This window comes from Plectropomus leopardus, chromosome 7 (assembly GCF_026936395.1).
Source record: "Plectropomus leopardus strain MGB_pleo_1.0 chromosome 7, ASM2693639v1, whole genome shotgun sequence".
Lineage (NCBI taxonomy): Eukaryota > Metazoa > Chordata > Actinopteri > Perciformes > Serranidae > Plectropomus > Plectropomus leopardus.
Genome location: NC_142182.1, coordinates 23140410 through 23159501, shown reverse-complemented (window position 1 = coordinate 23159501; position 19092 = coordinate 23140410). Strand labels below are relative to the sequence as shown.

General features: G+C 38.7%; 1 protein-coding gene across 4 annotated transcripts in view; it reads left to right on the top strand.

The window, feature by feature from the left end:
• Positions 1–867: 867 nt before the first annotated feature.
• The window catches only part of LOC121949780 (pleckstrin homology domain-containing family A member 7-like), a 178519-nt gene continuing 160294 nt past the window's right edge, over positions 868–19092 (top strand). For 2 of the 4 annotated variants that reach the window (XM_088080229.1, XM_042495539.2), the window contains exons 1-3: positions 869–1024; positions 1158–1234; positions 1412–1469. In XM_088080229.1, coding sequence (XP_087936355.1) covers positions 942–1024; positions 1158–1234; positions 1412–1469 — 218 coding nt within the window. In that variant the 5' untranslated portion in view covers positions 869–941. Of the gene's footprint in view, positions 1025–1157; positions 1235–1411; positions 1470–19092 lie in introns of all 4 variants that reach the window. The other 2 variants (XM_088080226.1, XM_088080232.1) reach the window with 2 other exon arrangements.

Below are 19092 nucleotides of genomic sequence, written 5' to 3'. Positions count from 1 at the left end.
TATATATATATATATATATATATATATATATATATATATATATATATATATATATATATATATACAGTATAGCTAGGACACCTACAGGACTATAGGTTAGCTACCACTGAGGACACGGAATAAAAACAAAACCACACATGCACAAAACACATTCTAAAAATGTTTTAGACTAAATTTAATTGTTTCTAGGCACAAAAACATATGTAATTTAAATAAAAATATTTTCCTGCCAGAATTACATACCTGGTACCAGACTATAAATCAGCTAAATTAAACAGGAAAATATAATTAAACAGTTAGATTAAACTTTTTAATTCCCAAAATATTCAGAACTTTGCGCAAAGTTTGGTTGGTGTCTTGTAAAACATATCTTAGGAGGGTGAGATTCTGCCAGGGGATTTGTATTTGTGGCCTCATTGTGTGTAAAATCCTATCCCTAGTTATGTAAGGCTACATGGATAAGAAGCAATAAAATCTGACAATAAGGTGTTTTAACATACTGACCATGTAGTATCAATTTACCCAGTTCAAGTAACTAATCCTGATGCTAACAAAATTATTTAAAGTGCCTTCCCTGTTTTGCACCACCCCCTTTTCATGAATAAATAACGAACACTCCCTAAATTTGCATAAACGATATTAAGATATGACCTCAGTGCTGCAGCCCTGCACGCCACACAGAGCAAAACAGTCACATTTATACGTTTTGGTGGCAATCAATGTGGCAAACGCCGTTTTTAAAAACTGTTACAGTCTGCAACAAATCTTGTCTCTCCTCTGTTCAAGCTCCCGCTCGTGTTTTTCACCTTCAGTTTGTGGTGCTCGGATGTCCGCGCTTCAGAGGCGTCCCTGAAGGCAGCGCCGGCCCTAGCGGTGATCATTGAGCTCCCGGGAGACTCCATGGAGAGGGAATGAGATGAAATAGGACTTCAGACAGGATCATGGCGGCGCCTCTCGGGCGGGACACCTTACCTGAACACTGGTCTTACGGTGTCTGCGGGGACGGCAGGGTCTTCTTCATCAAGTGAGTGGGATAATAAGCGCTTTATCGCACTGTCTCTGCTGGTTTAACGGGAGTTGGCGGGGTCTGCTGTGTTTCCTTCCCGGTGGTGTAACAGGTGTTTTTCTCCTCTCTCGCTCTCTCTGTGTGTCTGCAGCGATGAGGCGCGGACCACCACCTGGCTGCATCCCCGCTCCGGTGAACCGGTAAACTCGGGACACATGATCCGCTCAGGTAGCTAGCTAAGCTAATTCCACCCGGCTGTTTACATTAACCTGTATTCATGTTTGCTTTGCTGTGTTTTTCTCCGCTGCTAACTTCGGTGCTCATGTTTGGGCCCAGCGAGAGGGGAGGGGGGGGGAGAAAACTTTGAGGTGTTACGAACAACTCTGTCGTTTGGTTTAATTTCAGACCTGCCGCGGGGATGGGAGGAAGGTTTTACGGACGAAGGGGCCAGTTACTTCATAAAGTAAGTGCATTTTGACCACGGTTGCTGCCGCCGTTATTGCTGCGGTCACCTGCGCATTACTTAAAGTTACCTAGCAGCTTAACTAACATGGCTCCTGCCTCTAACTCTGCCTAATTACCGCGGGGACAGAGTGGATTTAAACGGGGGAGTGACTGGGACTTACCTGCTGACCCACTAATGACCCCAGAGCTTTCATTTGCTGCAGACAGCCGCTTTGTGTTGCTCATGTTCTGCCTTATGCCATTTAGGCTGCAAATGTGTTACACTGATGCAAAATGTTTTGGTGCTCTTTAAGCTTATATTCAGAAGTCTACTTTGTGGCACTGAGATGTAGTAGTGGAAGAAGTACTAAGGTCTTTTACTTCAGGGATTGTGCTTTATTTGTCAGAGGAGAGGGTCTGCCTTTATTTTTTATAATATTATGACCCTCCCAAATTGCTGCAACTATCCCCACCCAAGCTATGACAGGACATCATGTGCTGGCTACACACTGACCTGGACATATGCCACTAGCACTCAACAAAACAATTTTTGATTAAAAAAATGAAGTTTGGATTAATTCACTTAAAAGGTCAGGACAGTATGACAAAATACTGTTCCTGAAATAAATACTTTCATACTGCCAAAATGTTTTTTTTTTTTTATTAAATGCAGCAGCAGATTTGTCTTCGGTTTTCCTGGTGGGGGAGAGAGTCTTACCGAGCATGTGTGTTATTAAAATCATCACTCTAACATGTTTCTGATCAGAGAAATTACAGCTGTTGCAACTGTCTTCGTTCTCCCCTACAAGGTTCCCGCACATCCTTAAAAAGTCTTTTGAGGAATTGAGTTCATTAATCTAAAAATAAGGCCTTAATTGGCACCAAAATGACTTGAATAAATCCTTCAAACATCTTAAAACGCTCAGTCATGGGAAGCAGGATTTTCTGAGTTGATTTTTTTTTTTTTTTGACGTGTTTTCAAAATCTCAAAATAATTGGTAGCGTTTATTTTTTGTGAGCAAATTCCTCTTCTTAAGCTTGTCATGATGGGAATCCAAGCGGTGGAATCTCAAATGCAGAATAAGAAAGAGAAAATTGACCGTCTAGACATATTTCCTACTTCTGTTGGTAAACCAAATAGATACTTTTCTGATTAGATAATATGATTACTGTCCTCCACTCTTCAAAGTTTTTTTTCCCAATCATTTAACATTTGGGAAAATTTTGGTCTTAAAGTTAAGTCCCCGTGGCATTTAAAAAAGTCTAAAAAGACTTAAATATTACTTGTCGTAAGCTGCAGGAACCCTGAAATACGGCCGTTTTAAGTTAGATGTCTCTCTCCATAGCCAAATCAAAAAACGTGACTTTGCCCCCCCAATTCCATAACTAACGAACTGTCCCAAAGTAAAAGTAGCACAACCACCAGTGCACTGAGTGAGTGCTTATAATGATGGAAGTGTGGCTAAAATCTAAAATCAGTGCATTTGCTGTTGTTAAATGGCTCCCTGTAATAACTGCAACAAAGAGGTGAAAAAATTTCAATTTCTCAAACCAAACATTTGATGCCCGGTCTTTGCTGTGTTTGAAGTCAGATCGTTGGAAAGACTGAACATTTTGTGGCTGCTTTGCTTTTCTCTTTGACCTTGATGTTTTATCTCATTGAGGAAAATGACTAATCCCCTGCATTGCAGAGTCAGGGCTGTGATGTTTTGGCATTGTTTGGCCAATTGCCTGAAAAATAAACCTCCAAATTACAGTGTGGTATACAGCGTGGGCTCCAGTCAAAAGTCGCGTAGGAGGAGAAGGTGTGTTTGTGAGTGTAGAGCATCACAAGAACAACACGCATGTGTACGTTGAATTTGTAGTCTGAACTCGGGACTTGTCTCTGGATGTCGTAGACAAAACTTATACTAAACGACTTTTCAAGCAAGCATACTGTCGCAGACAATTTTCCCGTGTCAGTAAGACACGATGAGAGTTTTTCTAGAGTCGTGGCGTGCCCCTTTGATTTTGATGGTTTGGTGTAACGTGGTCATAATACTCAGTCTGAGCTGTCTTAAGTCAGTATTTTTCTTGTCTAGACATTCTGACAAAATCTAACATGTTCTCTATTATCATAACGTCTTAGTCTCATGTAAATACTGATGTTGAGTGACAACAACCAATAGGCAGCGCCACACAGGATGTAACAAACCGGGTAGCCTGTAAACATGGAGGAAACGCCGCAAGAAAAGGAACAAGTACCAGCTCTCTTGTAATGAGGAGACGGAGGAGAAACTGGTGGAGTTCTGGAGAAAAAAAGGGTCGGTATTTCGTTAACCAGGACTTATTTCAGCACACTGAAATAGTGCAGATAACCAACGTAGGCTTGTAGCAAGTTTGGGAGTCAAACTCTAAAATGTTAGAGTTGTAGGCAGAAATTTCTGAATTATAATTGTGCCGAAGTGACAAGAATACTGTCGACATGGTGCCTTTTATCCTGTGTTTCTAGAGTTATGTGTTTGTCCGCAGACGTAAGGAATTATTAAAATATTTTATTTCTTAAAGGGAGTTTGGCGTAATATTTTCCACCAGGAGCAGTATGGGAAATAATCTCAAAAGTAATCTAGTTGTAGTCTAACGTCTAGTCTACCATATACATTTGCACTACTTTAACTTTGCAATGTCTGTTTTTAATGTGTCATTGTTTGAATTGTACAGTTTTATTTATCTCTTTTTAAATATATATATATTTATGTCTACTCTCTGTCACAGAGAGTTGAGAGTAACGTAATTTCAATCCTCTGTTTGTCTTGTACATACTGCAGAATTGACAATAAAGCTGACTTTGACTTTGACTTTGAAAAAATGATAGGCATTACTTGCAAAACAATGACTTTTCCCACATCTGAAAACATGAATGGAGTATTAAATGTTTTTAGGTGTTTGTTTTTTTTAAATTGCATACAGTAAGGCTCAGCTGCTACTAGAATATGAAATGTTTTTTTTATTACTACCTGAAAAAAGCCCCAAGGAACTGAAGTACATAGGGTGCTGACTTCAATAAATTATCTTGTATTGGTAACTGAAAAGTCTCTCAGCCTCGAGGAAACACAGAAGCAAAAAGATCCCCAGCGTTTAATATTTTTCAGGATGAATTTGAAATCCATGCCTCGACATATCTGCTTGACATTCATGTTTTTTTTTCTCTGTGTGGGTTTGTTTGCTAGACTCCTTGGCGGATAATTGATTTCTATGCTTGTTGAATATTCATATAGAGACAGCACATTTTCGAAAGCTTCTGCTAAAGGCCCTCAGTGGGATTTCATGTTTTTATGACTTGTGCAGAGCTATTGTGCAGACAGAGATTTAAGTGCCATTGCAGATGACTGAGGGTAAAGGTCACTTATGTTGCTGGTAATTGCGATTGCTTCAGTACAAACAACAGTTAATCTTTCTTCTTTGGTGACGGCTGTTTTTGATTTTGAGTAAACGCTGTCAGAATTCAGGCTCATTGCAAAATATCTTGTTGTGTTAAATGTTGATTAGAATTAATCAGAGTCGTTCCTGATGTGCTGTCATGGTTTGTGTCACTCAGTTTGTGTTTTTTTTCTTTTTTTTTGCTGGCACTCAAAAAATTATCCTGAATGGCATAATTTAAAAACACATGAAACTGGCAATTACTGTGTTTTGAGTCTCTGCTTTTAAATTAAACCTTTCATTTAGGCCACAATTTCACATTTTTTTTAGCCTGAACATATAACTCTAAATATAGTCAGTATTTCTAATAGGTTTTCAAGCTGTTAGCAGGTGGTTGTTGTTCTGTCAGACATCGTGTTATGTTTGGAGGCAAAGCAACTGAATTGTCCCCAAAATATTATACTTAGCCTTGATGCCTTAAAGGTGGACCAACCACAGGTGATGAGCTCATGATACAGCCTTGCTCGGCACTGTATGTTCTTGTAGAGTCCATCCTGTTAATCCACTTCACACTTTGATATCAAGAAATATAGTTTTATTCCTGACCTAACGTGTAACACTGTCCCCCTGGAGATGTCTCAGGTTACTGTATGAATATTACCTGCACTGTTACCTGGTTGGTAGCCAGACTACAGATCTATTATTGATAAACTGGCACCAAATATCTATACTTTTATGAAAACGTGCAAGCTCTCTAAAACTGGTTCCTCTGCCAGTTTGACTTAACAGAGTCACTACTTTATGACTTTTTCTGGCGGAGGTTTTCAAATGAATTAGGGAAATATGAACGATGTTAACTAACTTGCAATGAAGAGGAAACTCGCAGGGGACAAATGGCAAACAGTGCGGAGTGTGTGCGGACAGTGAGGGAAAACAAATCAGAAAGGCGCTGTCATCTTTCAACTCGAAAGACAACATCGACTTTAACAGCTGGGACAAATGAAATCAAAATACTACGGTTTATGCATGACAGAGATAAAACGATTATTGTGCTGCATTTTGTTTCACAATGAAGATCTCGTTTTGTCTGTTACAAATCCAGTGTTTTTTCAGACCCTCAAGTGACTTTTTCTGACATGAAATTATTCCACGGCGACTGCTGCAGGTACAGACTACTCAGCTCTCGTTAGGTTACGGGATGGGCTCTCATGGTTGGCTGCTGACATTTCATTTACAGCGGCATCACCCAAATATGTTGATTAGCAAGATGAAGCAAAAACACGCTGGAAGGCGAGTCCTTCACCCCATACAGCCTCACACTGCAGATTCAGTGAATCTGACACAGTTATGTGTAAATTGCGTAATTCCTGATTTTTGCCTTTTTAGGGCTATTTGTTCCTCTTCAGTATCGTAGCTGATTGTTTTGCATTATATCAAGTGTTGCAGAATCGCTAAATTGTGATACCATCGTTATTTTGGGCAATGTGTCGTGATAGCATCATGACGTGTCTTACTCAGGCTCCCACTCACACTTGAATAAAGTAGTTTTATCACTGAGTTCAAGTTGTGTTGAGGAAAAATCCTCATTTTCATGTTTACATTTATTTTGCGAACCTTTGACCACGCCACCCAAATGGATACGCATTCAGTTCTGTAGGACAGAGACACTACATTTTGCAGCATCAAGTGCTAAAATAATTAATGTTTCACTCAAGTAATTTATTAAGATGATTGGTGCACGATTGGTATTACAGAGCAATAAAATATAAAACACATGAAAGGATGGAGACTTATAATAAAAGGGTAAAGAGAAAAGATATGAAAGGTAAAATTGATTACTGACTGACTTACAATAAAAAAAAAAAATAGAAAAATCATCATTAAAGTAGCAAAAGTCCAGACAAGAAGTGCAATTATAAAGAGATTATTTAAAATTATTCAAAATCAAACTTAAAAATGAATTTTCTGTCATTACAAACAATGTAAAAAAGAAACTTTTTTTTAACTTTGACTTAAAAGTGGTCAGAGTCGGGGATTGTCTAATATCATCTGGGAGGTTATTCCAGGTTTGTGCTGCATGATACCAAAATGCTGCTTCACCATGCTGTTGTTCCAACTGTTGGGACCGTCAGTAGGCCGGCTCCAGATGTCCCGAGGGTCCCAGAAGCTTCATATGTCACAAACATGTCAGGTATATATTTGGGCACTGAGTCACAGTTATTTATACGCAAGCAGCAAGATTTTGAAGGCAGTTCTCGGAGTGACAGGTAGCCAGCGTAAGGATTTTAGAACCAGAGTAATGTGTCATATTTCCTAGTTTTTTCAGAACTCTAGCAGCAGCAGCAGCATTTTGATTAAGCTGAAGTTGCCAAACAGCTTTCCCATCAAGGAAAAGTGCCAAAAATTTAGGCCTGCAGGTTCAAGCTTCTCAAACATGACGATGTCCTGCCTTTTTTCTCTTTGATATCTCTGGAAATGATGTGTCTTGAACTACAAATAATAATCATTTTCATGATCATTTACTTGTTTTGTCTGTAAAATGTCACTCAGAGTGAAAAAATCTTATTCGACCAATAGTCCAAACCCAAAAATACTTTGTTTACAATCATGTATGACAAAAAGAAGCATCAAAGTCTCACACTTGAGAAGCTGGAACCAACAAATGTTGGGTACTTTTGCTTAAAAATGACTAAATCTATCAGGGTAGTTGCAGATAAATCTGCATTGATGAACTGACCAAACATGACGGCTGTTCTTTGAACTGTTGGAAAGACAAAAACAAGCATCCTAGTTAATATGACATACACCATTAGTTATGGAAGAGGAAGTGTAAGAATAGTAAACATTTCTGTATCAAATACAGGTCAAAACTTCAGGTGTAAAGTACAAACTTTTCTTCAGCGAGCAGAGACAAAAGTTTTTTCCTTTTCAGAGTTGGGCATTTGTTTGTTTTCTTTCTCCCTCTCTAAACTTTTAATGTGCTTATGAATGGTATTTCTTCAACAGGAATACCATGATGAAGTAATAACAACCTTGAAGTCCAATATCCTATTCAGATCGCAGGGGGACTATTTATCTAGAGGCCATGTTTATGTAACTGCCCCCCAGGGCTCCACCACTGTCTGTTCTGGAGCCTCTTCTATCAGAAAAACATTTTTTCATGTTTTTATTGCATGCAAAAAGAAAAACACAGCTCCCTCTGTGTCTCTGCATGTTTTTCATTGTCTTCGGATGCTCACAGAGTTCTTGGCATCGGTTTATTTCGAGACATGAAGTTTAATTCCGACCTCTGAAGTATGTGTTAATGATGTAGTATTTAACAGTGGATTGCTTTTATTTTTCGATTTTAATGCTGTTAAGAGAAAGATCTTGTGTAAATGGATGGACATAGGAAGAGGCAGTTATGTCAGTGGGCAGAACCTGAAACAGTTTGGCGAAGGTCTAATTCGTTCATCTCTCCTCGTCTTCCTGCTGATCTAACCGTGAGGGAAGTGTGTGTGGAGCCAACAGTACGTATCACGCTTTACTCTAACACAGGATTTATATTTCTGCATAAAATTGATGCCGTACTTATGGTGAAGACTCTGTGAAGACGCATACCACATCCTGTGTACTGGTGTGCACCTCCCCATAAATACTACATACTGCAGCGAAAACTGAAAAGCATTTTGCCCAGTGGAAACTGGGCTTTTATTTACTTTTATTTCAAAGATGAGACACAATAATTGTGAGGACAATAAATCCCTCACAAAATATAATTTTAAGGCTTGAGTGTGATCTGTCCTGGCTTCATGTGAGTTGAGGAAAGTCCACAAGCCTACAGACTAATTTATGCAATGAGATATGTCATAGTCTTGTGCTAGCATGTTGTATATGTGGGGAAAACATGTCGAGTGTAAGACAGTTGTTTTGTTGACAAACCTTGAGAGTTTAAATGGAGCTGATTTTGTAATCTTACAATTTGCTGTTGTTACTGGTGTCATATACATAGAGGGAAACTCTGATGGGCTAATTAATGCAATGCAAAATGTCATAGGCTGGTGTTAATAATGTTAGCATGTTGTCTTTGTGCACTTTAAAAAGAACTATTTGTTTTAACTTAAAGAGCTTGTGTCCAAGTTGCCTTAAAAGCTTAAGCTGACAGAATTTAAGAAGACATGTTGAGGTCATTTTGTGATGATTTTGTCTTTTTAAGTTGACATAACTAAGAAGCACTGTAAAAATATCTGTTATACCTTTAAAATGCTAGCGCTTTGCCTTTAGGTTTATCAGTGATGTGTCGCATTGTATTACATTTGGTGCACTGTGTATAAAAAGGTCTGTATTTTCCAATCCAATCCAAATTTATCAATAAAAGACAATTTAAAGCAACAGTTGACCAAAGTGCTGCACAATCCAAAAATAGCAAAACTAACAAAACAAAGGAAAACACAGACGATACAAAATAAATTAATATTAATAAAAATAAATAATTACAAGTGTTATGTCTGTGACAGAAACCCCACCCAGTATTTTGGAGGTGCAACTGCAGAGCGTAGAGCCAACTTTATTTTAAATCTGCCTTAAGCCTGCCCACTTTTTAGTGGTCCAATCACATGCAGAGGGTTTCCTTTAAATCCCTCTTGTAACTGTACACTATGCAAATAGTCCTTTTCACTGGTAAATTCATCACAGTACAGAAGCTAAAGACGCTCTAACTTCTGTTTCACAGCGGCTTAAACTTTCTGTTAACTGATGAATCGTTTTTACACTATTATTAGATACTCAGAAAGGGCAGAAGCCTTTGAGGTAGTCTGAATAACTGAATCCTCATTACATCCTGAGAGCTCGTACTCCCAAATGTTGCATGTGTTTCAGCAAAATGATCATGATCTAGTGTCTTGATATGCCACCTGAGTGTTATATTGTGACTCCCAGAGCTGGAGATGAGCTCATTGACAATGAAGCAGACATTGTTTGTCAGCCTCTGGCTGTTTTCTTTTTACTTCCCTCTTGTCTATCCGTGACGTTCACACTCAGTTCTTCTTTGCCTGGGCTTGCTGTAATAATCCCCCCTTATGTCCCCGTATGGACAAGTGGGGACGTAAATATAGTTTGTTTGATGACAACCTCCTCCGCTGAGCTAAACCCACTCTCACATCCCTCTCCTCAGAAGTATTACTCAGAGTGTGTAAGACGTTTATTTGTCTGAGTGTTCTGACTCTCTCACTATTTGTGCCCCTCGCTTGTGTTTGCTCACACTCATGCCTACGCACGTGCAAACAGACATGATGTGTGATTCTTTCTTAACCCCCGGGGGGCCCCCAGACGGGTCTTCCTCCTCCTCCCCATCCCGCAGCCACTCCCAGCAGGGGGCTCCCAGTGCAGGGAGGTGGGGGGCAGAGCTGATCAGGTACAGGGAGGGATAAACCTGCTGAAGGAACGTCTGCATGACTGGCTTTACTGACGGGGAATTAAGGAAGGCAGCAGGGAGAGGGAGAAATAATGACACACATACTCACACTCAATGAAAAAAAAAGGGTGAGAGAGCGAGAGATGTCAGTGATGTCTGTCGGTAGTAGAAGACAGCTGGTTTAGTCGTGTTGCCGTCAGACCTGTTCTTAGTCATTATCCTGCAGCTCCACTAATCCAGAGAGGTGTAAGAAACACAGTAACTACCCGGCTGAACCACTGACTCTGTTTGGAAGTACTTTCTGACAGAAGTTACCATTTCATTTATATTAGATCAGATGTAGTGTTGTCAGCTATTTTAATAACAGAGTAATGGTTTAAGGCATTTCTCAAGCAAATACCAAACATTCTCGGGTTTCCGGCTTTTTAGATTTAAGGATTTGCAGCCTTTTTCTCTTTTATATTCTTAATATATTGGGTTCTTCAATATCTTTTTTATTTTTGTGTCAAGTCAACTTAGGTTCTGGGAAATTGTTCTGGGTATTTTTCAAAATGTGTGACATTTTATAGAATAAATGCTTAAACAATCGGAATAGACAAACACATTTGACCAAAAAAAACAAACAAAAATCTGAACTCAAGGGCATAAACAATTAATCATAAAGAACATCTCTAAACAGAGACAGGAAACTCCACCCAATATGCAACCACCTGTTATAATGTGACTGTGAGTTTGTGTGACACCTGAGCAAACTCCATATTGATTAAGACTGTTGCTGCATCACAAATAGCGCATTATGCACTACATACTCAATATGTGTACCATTGTACACAAACTTTTGTGTAAATAAACAGTAGTATTCGGATGCATTGAGCTGTAATTAAACCTGTTGTAACTCCCCTCTAAATTCAGACGTTTAGGGTTGTTGTGGGCAGCATGGGTGGAACAAGTCATTAGTTCTTTAGTGATTAGTTAGTGACTAGATCAGCAGCAGTTTGAATTTTGAGCTGCGGGATGGATAGTTGATCTGTTGATCCTGTCAGAGCTGTTCAGATCGATGGATGAGAGCAACAGCTGCTGCAGAACGTTTTGATTTAGCCCAATGAACAGTTCAGTTTCAGTTTCAGTGCCCTTGACATTTTGCTGCTCCATCTGTGCCCAGAGTGCACTCTGCGCTTGGAATAACACACAGTATATATATTCCAGTATGGCTCCTAATGAATGGCCCAGCTCAAAAAAAAAAAAAAAAAAATTAATAGATGGCAGCAGATGTTTTAATTGTGGCAGGCCACCACAGATAAATTAATTTCTGCGAAACCCTGAAAGTGGCTTCTGGTCTAAAAGAAGTAAGTAAAGTCTTTCTTGCATAAAATATTTAACATCAGTAATGTTATGTCATGTATGACCTCAGTGACCACAGATATAAAATCTCTCTTACAGTAATGTCCTGACCAACAACATAAAATGAGGATGTTTCAATATGCATTATAGAATTATAATTAATTATATTGAATATTAGACAATAATGGTGAATCACGTAAGACTGGAGATAAAAAAAAAAAGTAAATCACACCAAGACATATACTTGAAATTTAAAAACAGATATATAGTATATTACATTTCTTAAAATAAATACATAAAATGCAAACACATGATTCTAAAACCAGTAACATTGATCACAATATACCCGTAAAATTCCAACCAAATAAAAGGTTTAAATAGAGACCGCTATTGTAGATTGCCTTGCCTCTGATTCTTTATTAAAATTTTAAGATGGTATTCTTACTCCTATCTGTTCATAATGAATGAAGTGACACTGAATGACTCAGGGGTTTGCAGTTTTGCAGAAATGATGCTCTTGGCAGAAACCTGTAATTGGTTGTGCAGTGATTTGAACACTGCATGATTGGCAGCGTAAGCACAATGATGGTATCACGAAGCCGTGACAAAGAGGCTTATCGCAAAGAAGCTTATGATAATGTCAGGAGTATGGCCTTGCAAGATTTAAACCCTTTAAAGCTCTGTGTTATACTGACTGCAGATACCATCAAGACCACTGAAGACGTTTTTGTCTCGTAATGTTTTCATAAATGTCTTTGTTAAACCTCAAAACAGTTTGCTGAGCAGGTGGGCTTGTCGTCAGCAAAGTGTGGGTTCACTTTTTTTAACAGTGACTCATATTTTCCTCATTTAAACTGCCCAGCACAACCGTAGTTTTGGTTTAACAGACATCTCCATTAATTTCATGAGAGATACAGTAGCTTACTCTCACTCTTTCTTCGTGCACAGTAGGATGACCTTGAATTTACTGTTTCACAAACCTCTCAAACAGCCAATTGGAAGAACCAGAAAATCACAGATGAGTCATAGCAGAAACTATTCCTGTGTCCCTGTAAAGAATCTGACGGATGTGAGCTGAGCGACCTATTGATGGCTATTTTTTAATTTTCAAATTCTAATGCTTGAGATGAACACGACTCTGAATGGACCAAAATATAGATGTTTTTTTTACAGAGATGGCCATGCTGCATTTGAGAGTGGCTACTTTTGAGGTTGTTTGCTCCATATTTCCATCTTGATGGAAAATATTTGTGAACCTGCTGATAAAACTGATAGATCGTATTAAAGGCGTAAGAACATAGGGTAGGTTTGTGCTCGCCGTCTAACGCTCTTTGTCCTCAGTTGAAAAAGAGGCTTTGTTTTGCCGTGGAGCCATGGCTAAACCAAAGAACCAACAGTTCCCTGGCAGACAAATAAAGGCTGGAAGAGAAAGCTCAGTCAACAATAGCTTCTCTGTTGTTTTCATTGGTTGAAGGTGCTAACCAGTCTCTGTGTTTGCTTTCGGAACAGCAGGAAAGTTAAAGATTATTTCTTGTAAATGTCAGCCCAAGGACAGTGTTTATATCCAGTCTTGTCTTCACTGGCTGTATCCCCTACTTAATGATGTTCCCTCTAGATATTTGTTTCCAACACCTGCTTCACTACCTAAGGCTCGCTTCAGCAACATATGCTGGGATTATATTAAGTGCTTTCTTTAACATGTTTTTGCCTCTTTGACTGTTATTCAGTAGACTTTAGATTATGAGGCTAAATTACTAACTTCCAGAGGTGTTGGAGGTAAGTCATTTCCTCCTCTGTGTTTTGTCACACACACACACATCAAAGCTTTATATTACACTGTATGTATTTGTAAGAGCTTGGCAGAAACAATGCCAGAATGTCCTTTTTATTGAATTTGTCTGTGCCATTGATAACCAGAGGCATTATGTTTTCGGGTTGTCCGTCGGCCCTTCCATCTGTCCGTCTGTACACGATATCTCAAAAATGCCGTGAGGGAATTTCTTCAAATTTGGCATCCACCTGGACTCAAAGATTAACTGATTAAAATTTGGTGGTCAAAAATCAAGGTTAATGTGACATCACAAAACATTTTGGGCCATAACCTGAGAATTCATATGCTAAATATGACAAAATTCCACAGACATGTCTGATGGGACATAATGATGTGATGACATTTATATCCAAAGTGATATAATGACATTTTATTTAGGTCAAAGGTCATCACAAAGGCCAACCTCACCGTTTAATGATATTGTTTTGTCAAAGCACTTTTCTGGCCATTATTTAGCATCATATCTTAGAAACAACAGGGGAGATATTTGGTCAGATACTGAATTGGTGACACTAATCTTGGGTGTCCACCTTGAAACTGTGCTGGTTGTTGCCGGGGAAAGATGTGTGTGAAGTATCCATGTTTTCACAGACATGGATGTAAACTGTTAGTGCAGCTTGACTGGTGCACGCACGACCACAAGGAGGTAATTATAGTTTTAAACTGATCAAATGTGACTTGATAGAGTTTGAAGGTTGTCACCTGCTGCATGGCTGGAATGTCAGGTACGCTTAATGTAACACACTTCACTTGTTGAGGCAAACTCAGAAATCACAGCTGTGTATTGATTCTTTTATAGCTTGTGCTTTGGCTTGATAGAATAATTTCACCACAGTTTGGTCTGCATGAAGCCAAAAGAGTAAACACTCTCTGCAGGAATGTCAGCTCTTGAGTGGATTGAATATTTGATGTTTGTTTGCCTCTGAAGGTGAGAGAAAGTTTTTGGAAGATGAGGTCTTTTTTTGTAGCGAATGACTTTGGAAATAAGATGAGAACATTTTCATCAAATCTAGGAAGCTTCGCAAGAGATAGCATCTGCTGAGGCAGCTTTTGTCTCACTTACTCTTTCCCTGTTTTTTTACACAGTTTTGGTCAGTCATGTTCCTTCACTCTTACTCTGCTGTTTTAGACCTCTCGCTGTACCTTCACCTCTCAACCTCCACTTCTTTTCTCATGTATTCTTCTGTTTTTCTCTGAGAGGTCAAGAGGCTGTGAGACAGCTGCAGAGTCTTCTAATCTGCTCTGAAAGCCATGACTTCAAGTTGCAGATCAGTCATGGACTTTAATGCAAATACACCAGAAGTGAAAAGCTTTGCACAACACTTCTTTGGTCCTCCGTGCTTTATTCACTAAATGTTTTTTGGCTGACTTGCAGCCCTGATTAAGGTTGGCACAAAACACTTCTCTCTGGCTAACCGAGAGAAGTGTTTTGTGCCGTTTTAACATGTCACTCTGGACTTCGGCAACCTCTGATGGTCATTTTTCCTGATCTTTTGATGAAGTTTACCTTAAATGTTATTGAAAAATAATGAAGAGATTATTTGATAATTAAGCCCTAATAAAGTAAAATATCGTTAAATTCATGCAGCTTTGTCTGACGCCAAATCCGCATTTATTTTCTGTGCTCAAAATTGCCTTGATGTGTGAGGCAGACATTGTAACCAAAAACAGCCAGGTTTTTCATAACAAGATTGCAGAAGTAGGGTGAAATCGATTTGTTTTTCAGGTGGCTGAGAATCTGATTTTAGGGGTATATTAATGTTTTAGAAGTACCGGTAAAGTTTTGAAAAAAGTTTCTGATCTAAAAAGCGTAGAAAAAGAACCCATTTGAATTTAAAGCTGTGAGCTGCAGCTGCAGGTACTGAGGAGGGACGTCAGGTAAGGAGAGAGATGAGAGCAGTGAGTCAGTGTTTTCAGTGACTCACTCTATTCATACTGAAACCCTACAGGGATTTAGTCTGCATCACCACCAGTTAATGATTTATCATCAGCTCAATGTGCGTGTGTGCTTAGACACATTTTTCAATTATTGGTTCATCATACTAGATAAACTCAGATAAAAGAGAGACTGCTCGATCCAAGGTAACACAGTATCTCTCTCATTATTCAACACTTAATCTTAAAAAAATAACTATGGCATGTATTTCATGTATACTTTAAAATAGGGCTACAGTTAGTTTTTTTGCAGCTGTTGGATGGTGGGCAAGACGGCTTCTGTTTCCGCATCGGTTTCTGCGGGATGTCAGCAGCCTACAGTGAAAGAAGAGGTAAAAAAAAAAAGACTCAATTGCAATGCACTGCTTGAAGGAGCTGACAGGATCACATTTTACTCCAGTTGTTACTTGTATGATTTCCTGTGAGAAATCAATATTCAATAGATCAACACAGTTATTGTTTTCCAAGTAGTGACAAGGTGTTTAGTTTACATGCAATACAATGGGAGAATGGCACACTATTATACGCATGGTGTTTGTGAGTGTAAGGGTTCTGTAGTGTTTGATGGTGCTCTCTATAAAAAAGTACTCACTATAAAAGTACAAAACAGGAAAGAGACAAAGCATTTCTTCAGATTGTCTAACTGTTCCTTTAAGAGGGAATTAATGCAGGTTTTTTTTATTATTGGCAAATGAATCTCCTCTATCCCTCTCCCGGTTTCTAAGCCCACTTGGACACGATTAATCTCTCTCTAAGTAGGTGTGGTGATTATTAAGCTGTTGGTTAATTTCTGTCTCATGGACTGATGGTTGTGTCAGTGACTTTGCCTCTTAACCACAATTAATTTCTTAACTGATCAGCTGCTTTTTGTCAGCTGGGTGTGGTACTTAAAAGACGGTTCACCCTAAAATCAAAAATACATAATTTTCCTCTCACCTGTTGTGCTTTTATTCTATCTAGTTTGTTTTGGTGTGAGTTGCAGAGTGTTGGAGAGAGCAGCGTTGGAGATCTTTGCCTTTGAAAATTTAATGGAATTAGATGGCACTCAGCTCGCAGTGCTAAAAGCACTAAAAAAAAAAAAAAAGAAAGGAAAAACTGAATAGCAATGTCTCTTTCCAAAAATTACTCAAGATAATCTACAGACCTTATTATGAGCAGTTTTATGTAGGAACTAGGGATGTAAATTTCAGTTTGTTTTGCTTTTCATAGCCTGATGCCCATTGCCTGGTAATAAAAAAAAATATTAAAGACTATTTGCGGCACAAAATTTAGTAACTTTTTCATTATTGATAAATAGCACTAAAGGTAAGAGGAAGATTATTGTTTTGGTGTGTACTGTCCCTTTAAAGTGCAGTTGGTTAGTATGCATTTCAGCTTGTTTGTAGTTGATGTAGGTGTATTCAATGTTTAGGTTTTGCCTTTTGAAGTGGAAACGTACTGATATAAAAGCATTAGAGGAGGCTTTTTCTAACCTGACTCCTGTAATAATTCTCTACACTTCTTCGGAGCCATGAGAATTTGTTCTGACTTTCAAATGATCCTCTGCACACACTGACATTCACATCAAGCAACATTTTTCCTAACCATGCACCTCTGAGCAGCTGATAATTCATCACTGTCATTGCGTTATTCTTCTAATCCGCTTCAAACTAATGTTTTATTTTTGGAGTCATCTCTCCCTCTTGTCTTGCTCTTCTTCTTCCTTTCTGTGCGCTGTGTTGTGGGGTCATTTCAGCACAAGTGTTTTTGTGTGTGTGTTCAATACCATCTTTGAAGTAAGTCTGAAAATGGATGTCTTGAATATTTAACCTTGCCTCGAGGCTACTGTATTAATCCACAGCCTCTCACAGAGGATCTGAGTACAACACAGATCTGTCAGGCTGATATGTGGTTTATCAAGAAGCTCTGTGGGAATATGACGGAATCGGAAGTGCAGACAAAGCAGGGTGACGGACTGCATGTAAAATTGCTGTGCAGTTATCTGTTTGCTCTTTTAATGAACAAATAGTTGAACAGAAGCTGTTGTTTGGCGATACACAAATAGACACTCAGATCCAGAAAGCTAATCAGAAAATGATTAAGAACCCTCCAGCTTTATCTGAGAATGCATTATGAAAAAGACACACAGCAAAATTATTTATGTGCATATGAACAGTTTCAAAATGACAACTCAATAAGTCAAAGTGACCACACGTCCTTGTCTTAATCACTGTTTAATAGTGCAGAGATCAAAACCTCAGTGGCTTCTTTCTCTCATATAAAACAGAAATTTAAAAAAGTCAGGACCGTTAAAGTATTTATGAAAGTCAAATTTCCATGAAAAATTGTACCTTATGAATAAATGTCACTCCTGCGCATCCCGTCAAAGAGAGGTTTCTCACTCACACCATCAAAATGTCAACCACATCATCAAAAATGCAGATTTCTCAGTGTTTCTCTTGATAGAGTGGGAACAGCTGTCAGTGATTTCCTGCATGTTAAGGGAGAAAGCCGAGTTATGCATGTTGTTTCCGCTCACTGTACTTCACCAAAGTTATTTTACATTTTAGAGAACATTAACCACACTCTGCTTCCTGTTTGTGCGCTTTAAATGTTTGACATTGAAAAACAGGATTGTGACTGTAATTTTCAAAATTCTAAAAGGAGACTTATTGTGTTCATGAGCATGAAGCACAAATATGAGGACATGAAAGGATGGAGGTTTTTTTTTTTTTAAATAGATTTACCCCCCATGTATACACCTGCCCTTCTGCCTGTTGGGTTACTATGGTTACACCTGTCACCAAACAGCACATCAATTTTTTTTTTTACTTTATTTTGAATCCTGATTCCCTCCGACATCGTCTCTGAAACTTTTGGTCGCTTCAGGGTGTAATTAAGCACGTCATTTCTTTTAAAATTTAAATTCGGCTGCTGCTGCTGACAATAATAATGGCTGATGGGACATGAAGTTCAACAGAAGTCCAAAGTATACTGATGAAGAAATTCAAAAATTGGCTTAAACACATCAGTCTGCATACGTCAAGACAAAAGGTGTAATATATTTGTGCTGCAGTGTTGACGTCAATTTGTAGGCCAAAGCGAAAGTTAGCTTTACCGTTGTTTCCTCGTCAACAAGCCTATAGGATTTTTTCATTGAATTTCGGATTATTCCAGACAATACCCTCCGCGGCAAACAAACGTTTGATACATGTTTTCTTCAGCGGGATAATCTTCACAAGTGAACTCCACTTTTTTGATTTTTAGAATATCTGCAGTTGCCAGAAAGGCGTTTTAAATGATTCTGGGAAAGCTATTACAGGGTGGAAACATTGAGAGCTTTTTGTGACACCGGCTAAAAAAAACCTTCGTGGCTATGTCCTGTTATGAGATTGCAATCGTCAGAAAGTTACTGTTAAGTGTTTGGGTATCCTGAGGATGAATAATGATAATGTTGACATCACTGGCAGTTCCTCAATGCTTGTCCTTTTAGGTTCTGTCAGCTGTCCATCCTGCTTACATGCCTTAAACTTCACATCACTTCATTTCGTCTGCGTATGCTAGTGGGAGATTCTTCACAGCAGAGGCGGCTTGTAGCTTTGGAAAGGGAAGTAGAGGGAGAAGCCAGGTGTGCTGTGGAAGTGACTTTGTCTGAGGCAGCATTCTGGCCATTTCTCCCATATTTTGCAATCATTTGCTGAAATAATTGACATTGCTATAAATGTGTGCATTAATTTCCTGTGTAATGCAAGCTTTGTGAGAATT